The sequence below is a fragment of the Pygocentrus nattereri genome, chromosome 8 (genome assembly GCF_015220715.1).
Source record: "Pygocentrus nattereri isolate fPygNat1 chromosome 8, fPygNat1.pri, whole genome shotgun sequence".
Classification (NCBI taxonomy): Eukaryota; Metazoa; Chordata; class Actinopteri; order Characiformes; family Serrasalmidae; genus Pygocentrus; species Pygocentrus nattereri.
In genome coordinates, this window is record NC_051218.1 from 39,994,301 (window position 1) to 40,017,354 (window position 23,054).

The window sequence follows — 23,054 nt, forward strand, 5'->3', positions numbered from 1 at the left end:
CCAGCTTCTTGTTCTAATCATTCCGTTCCACCTTAAATGCTGCAGTAGGTACATTCAGGCGCGCAGGTCGTTTAAGGTGGAACGGAGGTGGAAAGTTCGAACAAGAAGCTGGTGAATTAGAGGGCAACTTCAGCCTCGCCTTCTCTACTCGTTTTATTATTCCACACATGCATTAAGTCGCTTCTGTAAATCTGCCTCCAAATATTCCTCCACCTTAAAAACTTTCAGACATAAATTCGTCTTTATTTACACTTTTCACACTTCGCCCGTCTACGTCGCATTTCTATGACGCGGAGCTCTGTGATTGGCCCCATCGAGATCAGCGCGCGACTCGGGGGGACGAAAAGAAGTGAGCTGATGTCTGAGAGGAAAGTCATTATTATACATGAACAACACGTTACCACGCTATAAATGCTCACTAACACTGTCCCTTCCTGAGAGCGGGGGGGTTTGTATTGCTGGATGGAACCCAGTCAGTCGTTTGGGTCTCCGCTTCAGCTTTATGGTGTCGGTTTAAGTTTCTTTGGCCGCGTTTATGAAGCTCAGTGTCCGACGTCGTCGTTCTTGTAGTGTTTGTGCTGCAGCCTGAACTGCAGCAGGATGGACTGCGTTACGACTGGAGGAAACGTCAAAGGTAACTTGCTGAATTCAGACTGCTGAAGAAGTTCTACACACTTTACAAACATGTTTTTTTCAAGGGTTCATTCTCAAAGGCACTAGTTCTACTTAGAACCACGAGTCCTGTATAGAACCATGTACCTGCTTAATAAGAATAGGGTTTTGGGTGTCACCACTGTGTCATCATCGTATGCCACTTGTGTTTTGCAGTGCTGGCGAAAGCAATACACTCCCTTTCAAGGATTGGAGAGGAACTTTACTTGGAGCCTGTTGAAGATGGGGTTAGTGCCGGCGTCTGCTGTTTGTATGTGGTCGGGGAGTGTTACAGAAGATCAAATAAACATGCTTATATGGTGCAAGACTATAATTTGATTGAAAGGCTTAGTGCATTGTTTGTGCACTTATACATTTGTGTATGCAGTTCGTCCTTTTCTGTGTGTGTGTGAGAATGTGCATGCTTGACAATGACTGTTTTCTTTTTGCAGTTAACTCTACGTGCCGTGAACTCTTCCAGATCAGCTTTTGCATGTTTCCTGCTCTCTCCGCTCTTCTTCCAGCGTTACCAGACCCCGTCTGACCAAATGTTTCGCTGCAAAATGCCCATCAGGGTAACAGTCACACTCCTCATATTGGTTCATTTGAATTGGTTGTTTTTAATAAATGAGTCTACCTAAATTAATTATTTGGACCATGTATTTAGATTTCCGTGAGACAACAGTTTCGCCATCACTGCTGTGCTGCAGCCTGCACACAGTTTCACACAGTAGCTGGTGAGCTTTAGAATCAAAGAGAAAATACAGATGCACTGAGACACACAACAGAGGATACAGATTGTTACGTACTTGAGAAATAGTGTACTGGCCACATTGGCTACCAATCACTCCAGCTACCGACCACCCTGACACATTCACAATAGTAGAAAAATCAGTAGTAAAGAGCCAGGGAATAAAGGCTGGTTACAGTTATAGTCTAAGCAAATGCATGACATTGTTTCAAGAACACATGTTTATCCTGACAAATAATAGTAATTTATGTACCGAATGACAACAGATGAACTTTACTATTATGGATATAGGATAACTATCCCCCTTGATAGGCCCATCAGTACCCTTTGTCTCTCAATCTCAGAGCATGCTGACAGTGTTCAGGTCTCTGTCCTCTCTGGAACGCTCTGTAGAGAAGTGCCGCATTGAGTTGAACAGTAAGAGGAGTCGTCTGACTGTCACTCTACACTGCAGACATGGTAAAAACACTACAGCTCATTCACTCTTACCTTGTATAGCCTTGTAAATTTGTTGAACTGTGAATTGATGCGCTGTGATGCCGTATTCTGAAGGTGACTGCTCAAAAACTTTCTGATTTGTAATAGTGAATTTGCTCATTTATTTATATATATATATATATATATATATATATATATATATATATATATATATATATATATATATATATATATATATATATGTTGAATTCCTATACAGGTCCTTCATGTATATCCAGTGATCGCCTTGTACTTATATCAGCTGATATCAGAAGAATATCAACTGATATCAGCAGAAAAAAGAATAAATCCATTCCAGTCCTGTAACAGAGTAGCACATGCTCACACTGTCTGATGTGATGTTGTTAGCTGTGGAATTATGTAATAAAAAATATGGGATCGGTATCTATTTTGGACGATATTTTGGACTGTATAGATAAAATAATTAGATTGAATTGTATGCAGCCAAAGTTGAGATGCATAATTTGAACTGTAATCAGATCATTATGAGTTCAGATATGTATGTCCATGGTGTATTTATTATACCATGTACATTTTACACAAATTCTACACACAAAGTTTGCCTTTTTTCTGCATATATGATCACCATATTACATTATTCTGTTTGTGTCTGTTTTTTGCAGGGCTTTTAAAGACACATAACCTGTCCTTTCAGGACTGTGAGAGCTTACAAGCAGTGTTTGACAAAGACAGCTATGCTAATATACTGCGAGCCCAGCCCAGGTCTGTACCCCTCTTTCAATCTCTCAGTCTTAATCTTCAGTCTCTCTTATCTCTCCATTTTGCATCAATTTAATGCCACAGCGCGTCAGTCTTAATCTCTGTGGCTCCTATTGTATACATTATATATTTTATAATTATATCTCCCTGTTTTTCTGTGTGTGTAGGCTGTGGGTGGATACAGTTCTGCACTTCCCTCCATCACTGGAAGAAGTGAATGTTTCTGTGAATGGTGAGCGAGTATGGCTCAGGAACCATGTTGAAGATGATGCAGGTGATGCTTATGTTTTAGTTTCAGTTTCTGCTTATTGTCAGGCTTTTATCAATCCATTTTGTACTTGTATTTATACATTTATTTGTTTTAATTGTGTTATTTATATTGCATGTTCTCCTTGTGTCTCTGTGGGTTTCCTCTGGGTGCTCCGGTTTCTTCCTATAGTCCAAAGACATGCAGTCAGGCTTATTGGAAATACTAAATTGTCCTTAGGTGTGAGTGTGTGTGAATGTGTAGTGGACTGATGGACTGGTGGCCTGTCCAGGGTTTCCAGCCTTCGGCCCATTAAGCACTGGGATAGGCTCCAGCACCCCCGTGACCCAGAAGGATAAGTGGCTTAGAACGTGCTTGCGTGTGTGTATGTGTGTTATTCATCATCTTTTATTGCCTCTAACGTCTTAGGTATGCTAATCATATTTTGTACAATAATGAAAGCATCATAGTGCTCAATATTAGTCCTTGTTGGGGAAACATTTGAATACACATTGGTTATAAACAGGAAAATTGGGCGGTGATGAATAATGTTTCTCGTAGTTTTTTCTCATTAACCCTTGTGTGGTGTTGATGTTGTTGTTACTCAGGGGTCTGGTGGACCCACCACATTATTGTTTTTAAATCAATACAGCCATAGCAGTTTATGTAAAAATACCAGATGTTTAAAATATCTCAAGTGGCCAGGGTAGTGTTCTCCTTTAGCAGCTGTAGCACGTCATCAGCCTGTCTGTTTTCCAACCTTTGCACTCACTCACTCACTCACTCACTCACTCACTCACTCACTCACTCACTCACTCACTCACTCACTCACTCACTCACTCACTCACTCACTCACTCACTCACTCACTCACTCACTCCCTCATTCACTCACTCACAGCAGGCCATGTTGGAGGAGAACAAAGTGAAGAGACACAGCACCTCCACACTATTACTCCCCGTAGTTTCACACCACATGTGTAATATAAAATAACCCATTTCTTCACACATTTATATATTCTTCACTGAAAATGATTAAAGGCCAAACAATCTCAGGTTGAAAAAATAAAAAACTGCATGTTTTTTATTGGTAAACATTGAAAAAATGTTACAGACCTTTGTTTCTATTGCCGATGTAGTCATGTCTTTTTTGTTACTTAGTGCTGCTGCCATTTTTCTACATATTTTACCTAATTTATGTTTGTATTTAAAAGGAAGAGTCAGCAAGCATTGAATGTCTCCTCAGTCTCTGTCTTGCTTTCTCTTCTTCCTCAGATACATCACGAGCAATGATGACTGAGTTGTGTTTGAGTTCAGAGGAGTTTGATCACTTTGCTCTCAGCTCTCAGACCAGCATCACCTTCTGCCTCAAGGAGTTCAGGGTGACTATATTTTGTTTACTTGCTGCTTATGGTTTCAAACACAATTCAGGAATAATGTATTAAGCAGGAATATCATTTCACGTTCCCTGGATCATCATCATGTGTGTATCTCACCCTGAAAGGCTTATTGATGAGTAGATGCAACTGCCTGCTACTAGCATTCAAGTTAGTAAACAGTTGTTTCCCATCGATCAGTGTACGGAAGCATGGATAGCCACAGTCAGTTTAAATTCTCTGTTTGAGGTGAGATTCTGAGAGCTGTGGTAATTTTAGCATGCATTTGAATGTTTGTGCACATCTGTGGGCAGAATGAATCTCTCGTCTCAAACCTCAAACCACAGTGTTTGCTGGCCTAGCCCGTCTGAGTGAACTATAAACAAAATGCTTACAAAATACAGATGTCTGTAATGCTTACATTTTATGTGGTAATGACAACTATGACGTTTGCATGATGTGTGTGTGTACACTTATGTGTTTAGTGTGTGACTAAATTTAAACTGTACTTCTCTGTGTTAGGGGTTGCTGGTATTTGCTGAGTCGTCTGGTCTTCCTGTCTCAATGCACTTTGATGAGCCTGGCAGGTATGTGTCAATCAAGGCCTCTACCTTTCACACGTTAAAAAAAAAGTATATTAAATATGCTTTCTACCGCTGTCATTTGTCTACTTTTCATTTGAATTCTGAATGGTTAGATTTTTGTTCCAAAGACACAATCAAAAGTCGGCCAATTTATTCTTTTTTGGCTGATGTGTTACAATTTTATGACTGAAAATAATAGGGTTGTAAGAAAATATTGATACATTTCAGTATCACAATATTATATTTTGTGATACTGTTTTGATTCTCAAAAACACAGTATTGGTTTTTAATTAATAGTTTACATACAAAGATTTATGACAAACAGTGGTGCGTTTAAGCCCCCGACCTAGATAGCAGTGTTGTATTCTTCAGAATTAGGCTTATTCTTTTACTTGTGGTGTTTATACAATGACAGTCTAAAAAACTCAATATGTTGCCTCAGTATATTGCATCATAACTGTGCTGTATTTGAAAAACTGCTGCTACACCTCCACCAAAATGTCATAGCATATTTATGTATGACTCATTGTGCTAAATAGCCATTTACCTCTTACTTTTGATGTAGCACCTTATTTGATTAATGTTATTTAAATAGGCAAGATTTGCAACTGCTTTGCATCAATGGCTGTTGTAAAAAAAAAAAAAAAAGCTATATAAATAACTTTGACTTGACCTGATAAACCTTTTATCATGTTATGTATCGTATGGCCAGGTTCTTGCCAATACACAGCCCTAGTGAATAATGTGAGGAATGTAAGTGCACTCTTGCTGATTTTCAAAACTGCTGCTACACCTCCACCAAAATATCGCAGCATAATTATACATGAATCATTGTGCTAAATAGCCATTTACCTTTTACTTTCAATATAGCACTTCATTTGATTTCATGTGAATAGGAAACTGACTGACTTTTCATTTACAAATTTAAAGTGTGCAAAGAAAGACATTTACAATAATAACTTGTCCCAGTGTGCTTCATGTGTTAATTTAGCCCAAGCAGTGCGAGCTTTAGCTTAAAAAAGGCTAGTAAAAATCAGCCAAACATCACCAATTCATCTGAAAAGGAATTTGAATCAGATTCATCAATAATAATTCAGGATTAGTGTATCCCAAACTATTACTGTCAAAAGTTAACACAAAGAACACAATTAAATATCACATTTTTTGTATGTTTTAGTGCACAGTTTCTATTTATTTGCTGTGTTTAGCATATAAGAAAAAAATGAAATACACAAAATAAAATATGCCTTAACTTTTGTGCAGAATATGTTCTGCTTTTTAACATATGTGTAAATGTGTTCTCTGTAGAGCAGGTGTGTCAAACCGGGGACCCTCTGGGTCAAAGGCCTGTGGAGACCAGCGTTTAACTTCATCCAATGTTCTGAATTCAGTTCATGAAAGCTTTGCTAATTAGTTAATGAGCTGAATCATGTGCATTTTAAATTTTCACTTAGAAAAACAACAAGACATGTAATTTGAGCAGGGGTGCCCAAACTTTCGCATACAACCGTATGTGGTTATATGATGGAAAGATTTTGATGTCTGTGTGTACATTTCATCCTCTCCCCAACAGCCCTGTTGTCCTGAGTGTATCGGACACTGTTCTGGAGGCTAACTTTGTACTTGCCACTCTGTCAGAGGATTCACATCAACGCAACCATAACAACAACAAGGCTGAGAGGTACCTACTGCTGTTCACAATATGAAATAATTGAATAATTAAAGGAAACTAAATATGTACATTAATATGAAATGGAATAGAGAAGTCTCAGGCATTTCAGTTAAGAGGGTCATTCTACAAAACGTCCATTTTTGTGTCCCTAGCATTTACAGATATATTACACTTAAAAACATGTTAGGGTTACAATTTATTTCTATTTTAAAATAAAACTAAGTAATTTTAACAATTACACCTTCTTGAACCATCAATTTAGCAATAGCAATTGTTTTTTTAAATCAGTCATCTACAATTCCAATTACCACAAAAGGGCTTGTCACCTCAGCCATGTGTAAAGGCTGAGGCCATATTTTGAAGTAAAGAACTTATTATTATTATTATTATTATTATTATTATTATTATTATTTTGCTATTTTAACTACAGTAATCTATACATTACTATGAAGTATATAAATTACATAACATAAAGAAAACAAATGCCAAATAAATATAAAATATATAATGAAAGCTGTGGTCCCCAGGAGTCGTGTCACTGGTGTTACCGTGTAACAAAAATTTCTTATTTTGAAATAATTCACACTGATGACATCAAGTGGCTTCCTTTTACCTATTTTCTGAGGATCTATGAGGAAAAACACATGGTCCACTGTGTCTTTTTACATATCAGAAATTTTCTCATTTAGTTCATGATTTCATATGAAGCTTTTAGTTGTAGTCACTGGTGTGAGCGACTTTATTCTTAAGTAATTTTGAGAGAGAGAAAAAGAACATAAATGGATTAAATTACATATTTTAGTGGATATTACATGATTGACAACATGTGGTTTGATGTTCTGTAGCAGTTATTTTGTAAAATGTCACTGGTATTACCTGGTGCGTAACACCAGTGACATCTATGGATAGACAGAAAAGTGGACGTGTCTGTAGAATAACCCAAGTTTACAAATTAGTTCACCGTAATTAATGCATTAAAATACTTAACAGGCTTCTTGAGTGAATTCATATTATTTGGATAATAAAAAAACAAGTGTATTCCTGCATTTATTTGTTCTGAAAGCATTACTGATTGATTTGTTTTACATTCTAACAACCCTAATATCTAGAACCCATTATATGGACACATTTGTAATTAATTTGAATGAAATTATATGTTTTGTTGATTTTCTAAGTGAAAATAAATTAGCCTATCTACTATAGGGAACAAACTTAAATATGATTTTTTTTCTGCAACTTTTAATTTACTTTTTCTATTTATTTTACATATTGGGGGGGGGGACAAAACATAAAATAAATAAATCTTTTGCACCATCCGCATTTATGTTTTATTATTATTCTTTTTTTATATTTTAAATTTACCTGTAAACTTAACCCTAACTGTAACATCTAGCACTCAGTAAGTATACAGGTCATTATATGTACACATTTTTTAATTTATTTGAATGATTTTAGAGTGTGGTAAATCATGATTAACTACAGCATTATTGCAATTAATGCACTGAACATTTATTTGCCTACTATTGTCAGTGTAAACAGTGGAGTTTGAGCATGCTCTGTTGTTCTCTCTCTCTCAGACCCCAGGCCCTGCCCGAACCAGACGACTTCATGAGTGATGATATGGACTCCTATCTTATTGCCATGGAGACCAGTGATCTTGCTGGGCCGTCTCATGAGCCTGTAACGGCATCTTGTTCTACCAATCACAGGGCACGATTGCCCAGTGAGGGAGATGATGACGAAGAAGAGGATGAAGAGTCACTAGACAGACCGCCCAATAAAAAGGTTAAAGAAAAAAAGGCTAATTATTTGAAGAAAAAAAAGCCAAATATATCTGACCTGCAAACATTACTATTACTTATCAAGCACTCATTTTTTTTTGTTTTCAGTTCTGTTCACTTTTCTTTGGCTCCGTGCTGCCTGTGTCCTCCCAGCTGACCAATCAGACGGTGCAGAGCCAGGAAGTGCTCGCAAGCGACAGCGAGGATGAGAGACAGGAGGAATGATCATGATGGCCAGCAGAAATGCACATGGAAAGGATATGTTCCAGGCAAGAAAAGAGGGAAGGACCATTTACAATAGATACTGGAAAAAAAATGTTTGTATAACGGGGACAGAATCTTCCAAAGCCTCTACAAACAGAGACTAAACCATCTATTTGGAAATCCAGTCTTGCCTTTTTATTGTTTTTGAAACTGCTAATGTTTTTTAAAAGCTGGATCAGTGATAAACCCACATGTCACCTCCAGATCATTGCACTGAGCTGTCATTAAAGATTTACAGCCACATCTCTGTAATCAAGAGCTTTTGGTAGCACTTTGTTTGAGAGTGAAATATAAAATTTTATTGCATTCTTCAGTCAGAAGTAACTTTCTGAGTGTGGTGCAGAGTTCCTTTTAGACCTCAGTGTCTGAGAGCCACTGCTTCCCTGCCCAGCGTCACTATCATCACTCTTCTTGCTGAGCACCTGGAAACTCTTCCCTCTTGTCTGAGGCTTTTTCCTCTCTTTCTCCTTCTCCTTTTCCAGTTCTTTCTCCCTTTTCTTTCTCTCCTTCTCCTCTTCCTTCTCTTTCCGCTCTTTCTCCCTCCGCCGCCGCCTCCTCTCTTTAGAGCTCAGCTTCTCCTCGCCTTCGCTGAAGTCCTGGATGAGGATTTTCGGGACAGGGGATTTGGGAGTTGTCTCCCCTCTGAAGCGGTGGAATAGGCCCTTGCGCTTGGGTTTGCTTTCCTGTTGAAGAGTGTGAGTTTTGCCCTGGGGTACATCTTTTGCTGCAGCTGCTTCAGGTGCCTGTGCTTGCTGTGTAAGGTTTTTTGTAGATGTCACATTGTCTGCCTTTGTAGTTTCTGTGTGTGTGCTGTGCTCCTGCTCATCACTCTGGTGTGGGTCCCTGAAGGTGTTCTCAGAGAGAATTGTAGGATAGGAGGTGTGCGAGCTAGAGGATCTGCGTAGGCGGAGAAGAGGATGAGGGTTTGAGGATGCAGGTTTTGGAATGTTTGCTGACTGTGCTTGACCTGAAACAGGGTCATTTTGTATTTCCACATCTCCAGCCACTATAATGTCAGCTGGCTGCTGAGGTTCAGGGTTGCCACTAGTTGTGCTAACTTCCCAGTGCTCGGGGATGGCGGGTTGGACTTCAGGAACTGTCTTAACCTCCAGGTTTTCCACCTGTGGGGAAGGTTCCACCACCTGAGAAGACACTGGGGTTCCAGAACATTCAAGTTCTGTCTCTTGTTGAACATGTATGAAGGTTGAAGATGATGCTGATACTGTATGTGGCATATCTTCATCTACTGTGTGACCATCTTCCACTTTTGAGAGATTATCTGTCTGAGGAGGACATTCCACCACCTGAGAAGACTCAGATGTTGCAGAAAGGTCCATTTCCACCGTTTGTAACGTCTCTTCATCTGCTGACTGATGATTGCTATTTCTGTCCACTATCTCTTCTTCACCTATGACTGCTTCCTCACTCGGTTCCTCAGACTCCCCTGGTTTGTCAGTTATTTGTACGTCCTTCTCCATCTCCTTGGAAAGCTCACTTTCAGTGACCTGCTCTTGCTGAATCTCTTCTTCTTCCTTCTTGCTTTCCAGCCCCATCTCTTCCTTTTGAATATCCTTCTCCTGAGTTTGTAAAGGCAAGGTGTCTTGCTCTTCAGACGTTTGCATCTCCAGAACTTGCTGCTCTTTATTTGCTTCTTCAGCATCTTGCTTCCTCTGCTTTTCTTCAGGTGCGTTTAGTTTGTGTATGAGACATTTTGGGGTTTTTTCTTCCTCATTGCTGCTGGTGGCTTCACAGTCTTCTTGCTTGCTTGTGGTATGCACATCCAGTTCCTGTTCACTGCTGTTTATCTGTCTTTCCTTTTCTTGCTCATTGCTTTTCAGCACTTCCTGACCACTGCTAAATAGCTCTGTTACCTTTTCTAGGTGTACTTCTTCTTGGCTTATGCTATGAGTCTCTGTTTCCTCATCCTGTTTACTGCTGTTTAGATGAATTTGCCCTTCATGTATTTTGTTGTGTATGTCTTTTTCCTCTTCCTGTTTAATGCTGTCCTGGTGGATTTCCTCTTCTTCTTTACGGCTGTCCAGATGTATTTCCTCTTCTTCTTTACAGCTGTCCAGATGTATTTCCTCTTCTTCTTTACAGCTGTCCTGGTGGATTTCCTCTCCTTCTTTACAGCTGTCCTGGTGGATTTCTGCTCCTTCTTTACAGCTGTCCTGGTGGATTTCCGCTCCTTCTTTACAGCTGTCCTGGTGGATTTCCTCTCCTTCTTTACAGCTGTCCTGGTGGATTTCCGCTCCTTCTTTACAGCTGTCCTGGTGGATTTCCTCTCCTTCTTTACAGCTGTCCTGGTGGATTTCCGCTCCTTCTTTACAGCTGTCCTGGTGGATTTCCGCTCCTTCTTTACAGCTGTCCTGGTGGATTTCCGCTCCTTCTTTACAGCTGTCCTGGTGGATTTCCGCTCCTTCTTTACAGCTGTCCTGGTGGATTTCCTCTCCTTCTTTACAGCTGTCCTGGTGGATTTCCGCTCCTTCTTTACAGCTGTCCTGGTGGATTTCCGCGCCTTCTTTACAGCTGTCCTGGTGGATTTCCGTGCCTTCTTTACAGCTGTCCTGGTGGATTTCCTCTTCTTGTTTGCTGCTGCCTAGGTGTACTTTCTCATCCTGTTTTTTTCTATGTATCTCTGTTTCTGTTTCCTGTTCACTGACATCCTTCTGTATTTCCTCCTGCTGTTCATTTATGTTTATCTGTATTTCCTGATCCCGTTTACATCTATTGAGTTCTGTTTCCTCTTCTTCTAAGTTACCATTTCCTTCCATTTCTGCTGCCTGCTGAGTGCAGCTCCCCTGTAATTCTACATTCAGCTCTATTTCCTTTTCTTGTTTACTTCTAGTTATGTCAGTTTCCTCTTCTAGTATGTTTCTGTTTTCTTCTGTTTCTGCTGCCTGAGGACTGTTCACCTGTAACGCCCCTTCCTGTTCACTGATTTTCACTTCCACTCGATCTTCCTGGTCTCTGCTGTTTCTCTGGGTTTCCTCCTTGTGTTGATCTGTTGTGACATGTGTTTCCTCTTCTTGCTGAGAAGTTTGTGGTTCCTCCACCTGTTGTGTTTCATCATCGTTCCCCTCCTGATGTAATGTCGTCTCCTTGTCCTGTTTGTTACCGTCTGTCTGCGTTTCTTCTTTTTCGTTGTCTTGCTGTGTCTGTATGCTGTCCTGTGACTGAGGAGTAGCTGTTTGTGTTTCAGTTTCCTCTTGACTCTTTCCTGTTTGCAAATCCTTTTCAGCTGCCGTTGGCCGATCACGTCCATCACAGTCCATCTGCGTCACGTTTTCTGGTGGGTCATTCTCCTCTTCTTCAAACACAGGTGCACTGTGATCTGACAGTTCAGAGCTGGACCACCTGTCCAGTTGTTCATGCTGTGCAACATTGTTGCAGTCTTTCTTGAACCGCATGCCACTCTCGTGTGTCATGCCGTCCATCTTGAGTCTAATCTCTCCAGCTGCACTGCACACACTCCTCCTCCTCTCCTCTCCATCACTGTTCTCCTCTTTTACTCCCTGCGAGAACCTCCTTCTCCCTCCGTCCCACTCCTCCGTGTCAGCTTTACTCCCTCTCTTCCTCCATTTTTTCCGAAGAATCGCAGGAGACAGGGACGAGTGTGAGCGCGTCAGGGGCACGGTTAGGTTCCCGCTCTGTCTCTCCTTCTTCTCGTTCTCCTTCTCCTTTTCCTTCCATTTCTCCCAAACCATGTGGTATCCATGGCAACGATCCCGAGGGTCAAAGGTAGAGCCTGGCCGCTCTTTCCTCCATTTCACTAGTTCTTTCTCTGTTTGCCTCTGGAGCTCTCCCAATGACAGCGGAACAGAACACACCTGAGGCAGAAAGTGGAAAAATGTTAGCACTGTCAACCCTATATATTACACAGCTTCCAGTGATGAAAAGACCCTCTTGCAGGCCAAGACTCTTCTAAATACTGGCAGGCTAAAATATTATATAATATTTCCTGCAAATATATGCTATTTTATATCTAAATCTACAATACACTCTCAGAAATAAAGGTATGAACCTGTCACTGGGGCAGTACCGCTCTTGTCGCTGGAGTGGGACCCTCAAGGGTATATCTCAATTCCTTTAGTCAGTTATATTTTTTAAGTTGTATTGGCTCCACACACCCCGTCTCATCTCCAGGATTTTTTATTTTCCTGTTCTATTTTAAAACATTTGGTTATTAAAAGGTACAAATACAAACTTTTTACGTGGAAAAAAACGTATTTAAGGTTTACAATCAGATCATAAAACCACTGTTGTACCTTTGAGGTACATTATGTAGTTTGTACCTTGATGAACAAAAAAAGTACCTGCACAGAACTTTTATTTCTAACAGTGTTCTGTGCAAAAGTCAGAGGCCACCACCTTTCACTTATATCATTTCCTGTCAAAACCGCCATTAAGTACAAGTTCATCATTTTTCATAAGACATTTCTGAGCAGATCAGATACAAGATAATTTAATTGCATGAAGAAATGGATCAAAGAAGTCAAAGAAAAGTAGTATTTTCCAAAACTGGTGTAGAGAACATGCTGCCATGATAAAGTGGTAGACACTAAAATTGTCCCCATCAGATAAACAGCACTTAAAGCTTTCATGTTTGAGAGAGGAGAAAATCAAGCTGCTTCAGATCTGAAAACATCCACAGGTGTTTGTCCATCCTTCCACTGTGAGAAGACAACTCAGCGCTATGGGTCTGAAAGAATGTGTAGCTGCCAAGAAGCCCCCACTTAAAAAAATTAATTTGCAATTCAAGCTGAAGAAGCTACAGGTGTTCTCTAAACAATGAACTGACCACACGTGAGTCCAGACTTTAACATCACCAAATGTGTTTTTGAGCAGAAAATGGAACCAACTTCTGTGACTGAACTTGGAAAAATATCCCTGCAGATTTTTTTGGAAAGCTGAAAGTAGCATCTTGAAATGAATAGAACCTGTAATAATAACGACAAGGCCTTTTTTCTGATGCTGAAAAATGAATAACTTGTACTAAATGGCCGTTTTGACTGGTGAGTAACATTTGCAGTACTGTATCTTCTTGTACGTTGCATTATTATACCTTACTGAAAGGGTCTTATTTTCAGTGTAAGATCAAGCTGCTAAGCTAACATTCATCGAAGTTAGTGTATGACTTTTTTTGCTTCACAGAAGGTGCTAATACTGCTGGTGGATGCTATGTATGTGGCAACTTCACACATAAATGTCCACTTCCCCAGAATGAGATTTAGTCTGTAGATTGCAGCTTATGTAGAGGCTTGAGCAAAGGGAATTACCTGGGTAGTAAGCATGTTGCTGATAGAGTGAATAATAGCCCAGGTTAAGCTGGCATCCTGACCAAGTTTCTTACCTCTTGAATGAAGGCGTCAGCAGGTTCATGTTGGACGCGTCCTCTGACACCCCGCAATTGCTCCAGGGTCTCCATCTGGCCCTCGCATTCCTTCCGCTGCCGAGCCTCGCCCAGGCAGCGCCGAACCAGCACTACAGCAACCTGAAATAGCACGCGCACACCTGAAATGCACAAACATTCATAGAAGTTAGAGAAATGCTGTAATGCCCACATGCACAATGCAGTAGTGCTATGAAGCAGAGCTATTATTAATATTACTGAACTCTTCAAGAATTATGGTTCTTCAAAGGCCATGAACACACAAAAAACCCTTTGCTTGATTAAAATGTTCTTTGCATCACTAAATGGTTCTACAGATTGATGGAAAATGTGCTGTACATGATTCTATACAGTACCTTTTTAAAAAGTGTTCTATAGCACTATAGCAAAGGGTTCCTTGAGTGTTCATGATTATTTATAGAAGCATTTTAACCTCTTTCAGGAACAATCAGGTTAAGCTCTGGTCTAACTTGAGTTGGAGCAGAGGGGTGTTTCACAAAGCAGGATTTGTCAGTGAGCCAATTCATTTAGGCAAGTGGTCAAGCTTGTCTGACAGGGGGAAAATATAATGTGAAATATTGGACAGTCCACACTTTTGGCACTTTGGCTTAAAGTTTTTGTATAATTCACATTGAGATGAAAATAAAGTCACAGTAAATTCAGAGTGGTTTAATGTGAAATAATTCATAGTAGAAAAAAATGCTGTCTCAGATGTCTTCACAGTGGTGATGATGGGAACCAGGGGTCACCAAATGTTTTATGTACTATCCAAAACAACAAGCGATCCTGAGTTTTTATGGTAAAATAGTGGTAAATATTAAAAGTTTTGTCTGGAGACTATTTTGCCTCATAACGCCCTGTGTGTACCTCTCAGCCTTGACTTGTGTTTTGAAAATACATTGTAGGCGAAAACCTTCTCAAATCTATGATAAAAGAATGTCTCAGACATTATCCAGCCTATGCATAACCAATCCTGCATTGTGAAAACCCCACTCTCAGGATTCAAAAAACTGACCATAGCAGAAAAAAAGGTCCCAGACTCTGAGTAATGTGTTGAAGGGAAGGTGGCGACTATATAGGCACATCAACCAGTCAGTGGCAAACATGAGAGGCTCCACCCCCTGCCTCTGCAGGTGTTTGTATGCAGCAGGACACGTCCTTTTCAAAACACTCGAGAGAACGGCGGCATCAAACAATACTCCTTCCTACGAAGTTAAACAAAAGAAGAGGCAATGTTAAAACAATGACAGTTTTACCCATGTGCTCTAACTTGTAGTAACATTGCCCTACCAGCAGGGGGCTGTAGTAGCCAGGGAGGTAGAGTTCACTTATCTGCACCAAACACCAGAATGCCTCCTGAAATTGGGATGAAACATTGAAACAGCGTTACTTTTACATTGGTATCCATGTCAGTCCTCTAGTCTAAATTGTGAAGGTAAGCTTCTGTGTTAGCATTTTAGAAAACAGTCATTTGGTTCCTTTTTCGTTCGAGGACAAGTTCAACCACAAATAAAGTTTACTAGATTTTCCACGTTTTCGTGTAGTTTATCAAGTTATGTTTGATGTCTAAAGCATTTGAGTTTTGTTAAGAACTAACAGAGCTAAATAACTGACAATCATTACCATATTATACTTTACCATATTATACACTAATATGCATTTTGTTACAGTATAGTTCCACAAAATATCTAATGCATGTGATTTTGCATTTACCCCAAATCCAGTAAATCAACCAAGATATGTCCAGTGTTCAAATTTCACTTCTTTAGTTTAGAACTGGAGCTGACAGGCTAATAAACAACAGTGCAAACAAACACAGGAAGCAAATAGTCACCAAAACTTTTTCCACAAATACATGTGAAAATGTTCATATTCTTGCTTTAAAATATGTTGATTACCTATGTGAACAGACCCTATTGACACATTTAAGCTAAAATCTGAACTACATCATTCGTCTAATTTCCCACTTTCCAGTACGATTCCACCTTCAAACTGTGATTCTGGAGCACAAGGGTGTGTTTAAAACACTACTACGTAGGTATGTAGTGTTAGCACTGCAATAATTAATTTAAAAATTATTTCATTATTATCAAATAATGATAAAGTTATGAAAATGAGGGTTTCCATCCTACAAAAAGACAAATCTAAGAGTAGTCTGCTATGTTACCCCCAATTTCCTACTGATGTCACACAACTACCCCAAACTATCAAGAGACATGTTTAGTAAATTTACCATGCAAAATCTTTGTGTATGTGACGATCAGGTTTCATCTGACAATTTCCAGCAGGTCTCCAGAGAATTTGGGAATGTATTGAGGGAAACAGTTGTGGGCTGCAGGTTAGGGAACCAGCCTCATGACCAGAAGGTCGCTTGTTCGATCCCCAGAGCCGACAGCACATGACTGAGGTGTCCTTGAGCAAGACACCTAACCCCCAACTGCTCCCCGGGCGCTGCGGATTGGGCTGCTCACTGCCCCCTAGTGTATGTGTGCTCACTAGAGTGTATGTGGTGGTGAAATTTGCCCGTTGTGGAACTAATAAGGGTCACTTAAACAGTTTGGGTGACTACTGGCTTCCAGTATTTGTTAGCAAAGTAAGCCTTGTAGTTTCAGTGATAGACTAAAGAAGGAAATATTTTGATACCAAACATTTTGGCTGATCGACTCAATCTGAGGTAAGTGGAAATTTTTTTTTTGCCAAACTCATCCTAGGCTTTATGCCTTAAACCATGCTGAGTTTTTGAGTAATTTCACTTGCTTAAGTGGTTTCTGGGATTATTACATGCTGATATATATGAAAATAACAAAATTATGGACAAAAGTTATACCTAAAGATGGCTGCTACTACTGTTTTTCCCTGCTAAAACTACTGTACCTTTGTCCATTTTCATATACAACAGCATGTCATGTGATTTGAAGCAACCTTTTATGCAAATCTAATGGACAATAAATTTTCCTTATCTTGTCTTTAGACCCCAAACATTTGTGAAAATTGTTATTTATTCCAAACATATCCTTTAATGCAATTGCAACTGGGGGCAGTCATGGGCTGGAGGTTAGGGAACCAGCCCTGTGACTGGAAGGTTGCTGGTTTGAACCCCAGAGCCAACAGTACATGACTGAGGTGTCCTTTAGCAAGACACCTAACCCCAACTGCACTGCGGATAGGACTGCCCACTGCTCCGGGCAAGTGTGTATGTTGTGTAGACTATCTACATCAAAAATGTCTAACATGTTTTCTACAGTAGATTGGTACCTCCATGGGCATGTTCATCAGTAGCACCGCTGCGACAGGGCCCTGGGCCTGACAGTAGCCCTCCTCTGGCCGAAACTGAGTGTATGCCTTCAGAACCCGTAACAGGCCCTGCTGACTGCTCAGACAGAACCAGACAGATAAAAACAACAGAAGACATTAGCTTTGAACGATCGTTTGCTGGTTAATCTGTGAAGTTGTTATAGTAGTTTGTTAGACACTCAATTTACATTACATATCTATATAAATGTAATGATGTAGTTGTATAATAAACATAATATACAAGTGTATATTGTTATTGCACCCTTTAGATTGAGGGGTTACAGAAGTATTAATATCACTATATGTGAAGACTTCTTAGCACTTTTGTGAACATTGCCTATCCAGTTTAAATGCTTTCATTAAAGATTTACAGTTGCATGCAAATGTTTGTGCACCACTGAAGTTCTAAGTGAAAATAAGTTAACTATCCTACATTTAAATGCACAGTTTCATTTGTTTTTGCTGAATTTAACATAGCGAAACAAATAAATAATAAATCCGGCCTGCGCAAAAGTCATGACACATTGTGTTTTATGTTATAATTTTTCTAATATGGAAAAGTAATATGCAAAACATTCAAAACATTTCATTTAACTGGGTGTCCAATCTTTGGCATATGACTACCAAACTGAAAGTTTAGCATTACACACTGTAAGAACTGAGAAGTCACTGACTCTACAATGTTTCCTGAGTTTAACTAGCATGTGAGGACACTTCAGTTCACCCAATCCAAACTTCTTATCTGTTGTTATCTGTAGTTAGATAAACAAAACTAGAATGTGTTTGTTTTACTCACTAGCTGGGTCTCTTTCCATCAAACAATCCTATCAAATTTTTTTTTTTGCTCTTGGGCTTCCAGTTACGGGCATGTGTGGTATTGCTGAGCTCCTGATGTTGAAATGAATTGTTAGACAGTTGCACCACATGTGACCTCCCTACTTTTCAAAGTTAAAACAATAAATACTTTCTATAGTGTATTAAACATTTATGGACACAAAATGTGAGTAACACGTGTTCTGAAGTGGTACAAAAGACTAAGCCATCACCCCAAGAGTGAAATGTGAGTTTGAACCCTAGTGATACCATAGCCATTCATAAGTGAGCACCCAGAAGGAGAAAATCACACTTTTTAAAAAAAAGTTATTTTCCTAACTGAGAAGCAAAACTAAAAAGTTATAAACTTTAGACTCAATTAATACGTCTGAGATGGGTGAACTCTTAACTCAAGAAAAGCTGTGTAATCAGTTACTTTATAATGTTGAGTTGAGCTGGCTGTTGTATTTAACAGTGCAACATACTTTCATCTAGACTCCACATGGTGTTCGTCAAGGCAGAGGAAAGAAAGAGGGAGACAGAGAGGGGATGACCACGTTACCCATGGCTGTCTTTGTTCAGGAACATCTCATGGAAGGGAAACTGCCTGTCCGTGTCTCTCTTAATCACATCAATCCAACTCTGCTGACCAGGGGCTGAGTCCAGAGTCTTGCAGAGAGAAGGAAATAGGCAAAAACAAGCAGAATAAAAACCTAATAAAGCTACTGTAGGCCGCAGAGCTGGTTACAACTTGCTCCATTGCTCACACACTCATAGACTCACCTTGTAGAGCTCTTGGTTTTTTTCCTTCCTGTGTGTAGCTCCACAAAGTAGGGGCCAGCACTTGGCCCTGACTGATGCTGGAATGCCCTTCTGACACTGTCCTTTGATCTGCAACCGAAAAAGAGGAATGGGTGTCATGGACATTGGTGTGCTTGCATCACTTGCAGTTACTTGCAGTTACTTGCAAGGTAGGTTCATCTCGTTAATGCATAAAGTCTTTCTTTCTCTTCTTCTCTTGCACTCTCACCTAGATACACACACATCCACACACATACACACCCACCTTACTGTTCTTCTTCTCGAGCACCTGATCCCACTGGTTCATAAGGCCGAGCCATTTCATTTCACGGTGTCTCACCAACTGAGGGCATGGTTCATCACTACAGACAAGTCAAAATGATTGTCACATTACTGCTCTTCAGTGCTTTTTGCTAGAACTAAAATAAAGCAGGTTTTGTTAAGTTCCAAGATAAGTACGAGTACAAAGGTTTCAACTAAAGTTACCCAAAAGAAAAATGCCTTTCATAAGATCAACTTTTCTTTGTTTTAATGAAGATTTACTGACTTCTGAATTCTCTCTCCAGTATATTTGCATATAATTGTACATAAGAACATGATGAGATCTTTCATATTTTCTCAGTAAGTATCACTAAGCTAAGATAGGGTGTGATAAGTCAGAAATAAAAGGAGTGAATCCATCTGAAATTAAAATAGTTTGATTAAAGTGAAGAGAGACTTATTTCAAAAATAGGAGAAAATCGCTCTGTGTATGTGATGATAATATTTCACCTGAAAATTCCCAGCAGGTCGAGAGAAGTTTTGCTTATTTAGCAATGGAAGCCTGACAGTTTCAGCGCTAAAGAAGGAAAATTTTGACACCAAACATTTTGACTGATTGACTCGTTCTGATTTGAAACAGGTCTATGGAAAGTAAATGAGATCATATTTCTCATCTTATATTTCTAGTTCTGCAGTGTGAGTCAAAAGGCACAGAACATTGTTTTATTTTAATTTATTTTTTATTTTATTGGGGTCACATCAAACAAATTGTGTAGGCTGAGAAAATCCGCAACAAACACCACCTTCCGCACCGCATCATGGAGGCTTGAGACAGCATAAAAAATTAAATGAAATAAAATCCTGTGACTTTTGACTCACCCTGTAGATCATATTCTAGTTCAGAATTACTACACAACCCCCCACCCCACCCCCGCCCACATTTCCTTAATCAGCCAAGACATTTGGAGTTTATAATTAACTTTTTTTGTTTTGCACTGGAGCTATGAGGCTAATGTAGCTAATACATACTAGAACTTCTCCAAAGACTTTATAGTCCTCTATAGTCCAGTTTCAGGGACATGGATTAAGCCTAGTCTTGGACTAAACTGCAATGTTACCTGCTCACTATTAAAAACCTAATGTAGTCTAGGCTTAGGCCCACTCAGGGTCAGGAAAAGGGGTCAAATCTATGTTAGCAGAGTCCTGTGTTCTCAGGGTCCTTTACTTGATCACTAAAATGTCTAGGAGACAGTGCAGCGTTCCACAGGCTTTATGTTCCCGCTTTGTGATTTTGGAATCCTTTTTTCCCAGAACACTACATTTTTATGGCCCCATGTTTCCATACTGCCTCAATCATGCTTCTCCAATATGAAAAAACACCCATGCCATGATAGTATATTTACAAATATACATATTCTGATATATTAATGATATCTGTAAGTAATGTATGTTATAAATAGCATTGAAAAATAGAAATCCTAATCATTTGTGTACATTTCAGTGAACAGGAATGAGAATCTACTCAGCCATAGGCAGCGTTTTTATTCCTGATTTTAATTTAACACAACCTTAATCACAATATTAACAAAACATTTCTAAAGTCAGCTTACAAATGTTTGTAATTTGTTCTTACAAATGTTGCATTGCAGAGTTTTCCTTGCTAGCTAATTAGTGCACTGAGGCTAACTATACCCTTAGGAACTCTCATAGGTTTACTTATTGTAACATACTGAGGAATGAGACCATATCAAGAACTGAGTGAAAATACATCCCATAGCTACATACTCCTGGCCCATAATGTGTCTGCTTATACCCATCCTGCTTACCAGTTAGCATCATGCAAATAAGCAAATGGTAATGCCTAAATCATTACACGCTCACCTTAGACCACATCAAGTAATCAAAAAGAGACTTGCTTATGCAGTTTCTGACACTATACGGCAGTGTTACCTAGAAAAATGGGCAGTAGGGACAATAATTCAGGCTTTAAATTAGCTGCTGATACTGCATTTAGCTCATGTTACAGCTCATCAGTGCTATTGGCATCACTAAAATAAAGTCACTGCTGAAAAAACATGTATCGAGTTTTAGCTTGCACTCAGTTATCCCTGCAAAGTGGTATTCCATGCTGGTCTAAGCTGGTTATGCTGGTCTGGTGCTGGTTTAGCAGTATACCAGCATCCCAAACCCAACATATCATCACTGTCCAAAGAAAAACATGTATCTCCATTTTTGTCCATTTGAACACAGCAGCTGTGTTCAATGGTTCGATGAATGGACCAATAGAATTGCTCCAAAATCACTTCACCACAATATCTCTTTCCAATAACTTGCATTAAAAGTTAAGAAGATTTCTTCCTTTTCCTGTAAAGTTACTATTTTGGAGGTACATGGCATGCTGGCCTGTGCTGGTTTTTCTAGCAGGGTCTACAACTGTAGGCCTGAATTTTTTTTTTTTTTTTTTTTGTCACTTAATAAGTGTAAAAAGATACAATTAGTTTCTTACTGAATTTGTTCTACAGTGCATAGGAGTTGCTGTTTTCAGAGGAAACACCAATACTTCAGTGGAATTTTTAGTACTCTCCACCCCTGCATGATGCATTGATGCAGACTTCTTTCACAATTCCGCAATTACTAGATACACCAAACGCACTGACACAACAAGTGACTGACATAAGTGTCCGTGGGTGTTTTAAGTAGTTGATGATGTGTTTTATCATATGACAGTGCTGAGGTCACTGTCCACTGTCCACTGTGTATCCAACTGCCGCGCTTCAGATGGAAGTTTCACACACAGCACAAGGCACTAGTGCCACAATAAACACGTACAGACACACGCACACAAAACAGGAAACCACACTCTGACAGGGCTCAGATCACCATGGTAACGAGGCAGGATGTTGAGAGAGAAAGGAGCTGTAGGTGACGGTTGAGAACAACGCAGTTATTCAACCTGCAGCAGCTTCTCCAAACGGGCTTCTAAATAGTTCACAAAATAGCACCAAAGAAGGTGCTTTGTAATTGAACTTGATTCATAAGTGTATGGCAGGAATAAACTGCCAAATTGACACAGTGTTGTCTAGTTACTTGCTTTGGGTGATAATTGTTTTGCCAAAGTGATTTAATTTCTAATAAAGTATCATTTATTCACATGAAACCAGTGTATAGGTTTGAATTGAGTCAAAACCAAATACAAAGCGGGGCAATTTTTTCAGTACATGCAACTCTCCGGAACACAAACAGAGCGAGTGCTAAATATCTGTGTTTATAACTCTGACCTGTGACTTTGTGCATCTCCATTGCCCAGCAGGAATCCATAGCGGTCAGTTTCGGCCCCTGAAAGCCCGAGGGAGTCAGGGGTGCCCTGCTCATCTGCTTTCTGCTCTGAATGACCAGACATCACCTAAAAGAGATCAAAAGAAAGAAGTTCATTAAACTTACACACTTAAACGTGTACGACCACTTTACACCCCGGCTTCATAGCATATTACAGTCTAATGACTAATATGAAGAGCGAATGATCGCTTATGTCGACACACCACAAGCCTCAACCGCTCGACACGCAGGACACATATGCTTGTCCCTCTCCTGTCAGTCTGTATGTGTTCATATGAGTTGAACAGTGATCATGTCTGAGATATAAGAAATGAAAATGATGACAAAGATGACTTTGTGGAACTTACCTTTGGATGTGCTGTCTGGCTGAAAGGTGTAGTTGTGCTACAACGGAAGGGAAGACAGAACTGAGAGTGTGACTTCCGCCCTAGGGAAGTGTGAGTGTGGTTGTGTGTGTGACTGTGTGTATGTGTGTGTTTGTGTGTGTGCATGTGATCTTCACTACTTGTCCTAAATCAAACCAGTCCTTCATTGTAATCAGATGAGAAGGAAGGGCAAGTAAATTGTATGTTTGAAATACTGTATGTTATTGTCTGACAGGAATACATAAACTCAA

The 23,054-nt window shown here is 39.6% G+C and overlaps 2 protein-coding genes across 2 annotated transcripts; one reads left to right on the forward strand and one right to left on the reverse strand.

The window, feature by feature from the left end:
• The first annotated feature begins 299 nt into the window (after positions 1-299).
• Positions 300-8,793, forward strand: rad9a (RAD9 checkpoint clamp component A). The gene is made up of 11 exons (XM_017692088.2): positions 300-634; positions 829-899; positions 1,104-1,226; positions 1,747-1,861; positions 2,524-2,623; positions 2,788-2,894; positions 4,140-4,246; positions 4,763-4,827; positions 6,398-6,505; positions 8,074-8,281; positions 8,386-8,793. Exons 1-11 carry the CDS (start codon positions 601-603, stop codon positions 8,500-8,502), a joined length of 1,155 nt encoding a protein of 384 aa, XP_017547577.1. The 5' UTR covers positions 300-600; the 3' UTR covers positions 8,503-8,793.
• Positions 7,912-22,859, reverse strand: tbc1d10c (TBC1 domain family, member 10C). The gene is made up of 10 exons (XM_017692087.2): positions 22,786-22,859; positions 22,381-22,505; positions 19,107-19,203; positions 18,824-18,931; positions 18,603-18,709; positions 17,189-17,303; positions 15,224-15,289; positions 14,949-15,138; positions 13,895-14,055; positions 7,912-12,371 (listed from the first exon to the last, which is right to left on the reverse strand). The coding sequence occupies exons 2-10, from the start codon at positions 22,500-22,502 to the stop codon at positions 8,856-8,858; spliced, it is 4,482 nt and encodes a 1,493-aa protein (XP_017547576.2). The 5' UTR covers positions 22,503-22,505; positions 22,786-22,859; the 3' UTR covers positions 7,912-8,855.
• Positions 22,860-23,054: the final 195 nt, after the last annotated feature.

Bases quoted from the DNA above. Each gene is read 5' to 3' on its own strand.
- tbc1d10c (XM_017692087.2), bottom strand. From the start codon at position 22,502: ATGTCTGGTCATTCAGAGCAGAAAGCAGATGAGCAGGGCACCCCTGAC. The intron at 15,290-17,188 runs GTACCAATCTAC...TCCCAATTTCAG, and splicing joins TGATGAACATGCCCATGGAG to GAGGCATTCTGGTGTTTGGT. The intron at 15,139-15,223 runs GTAGGGCAATGT...TTAACTTCGTAG, and splicing joins GCTACTACAGCCCCCTGCTG to GAAGGAGTATTGTTTGATGC.
- rad9a (XM_017692088.2), top strand. From the start codon at position 601: ATGGACTGCGTTACGACTGGAGGAAACGTCAAAG. The intron at 635-828 runs GTAACTTGCTGA...TGTGTTTTGCAG, and splicing joins GACTGGAGGAAACGTCAAAG to TGCTGGCGAAAGCAATACAC. The intron at 2,895-4,139 runs GTGATGCTTATG...CTTCTTCCTCAG, and splicing joins CCATGTTGAAGATGATGCAG to ATACATCACGAGCAATGATG.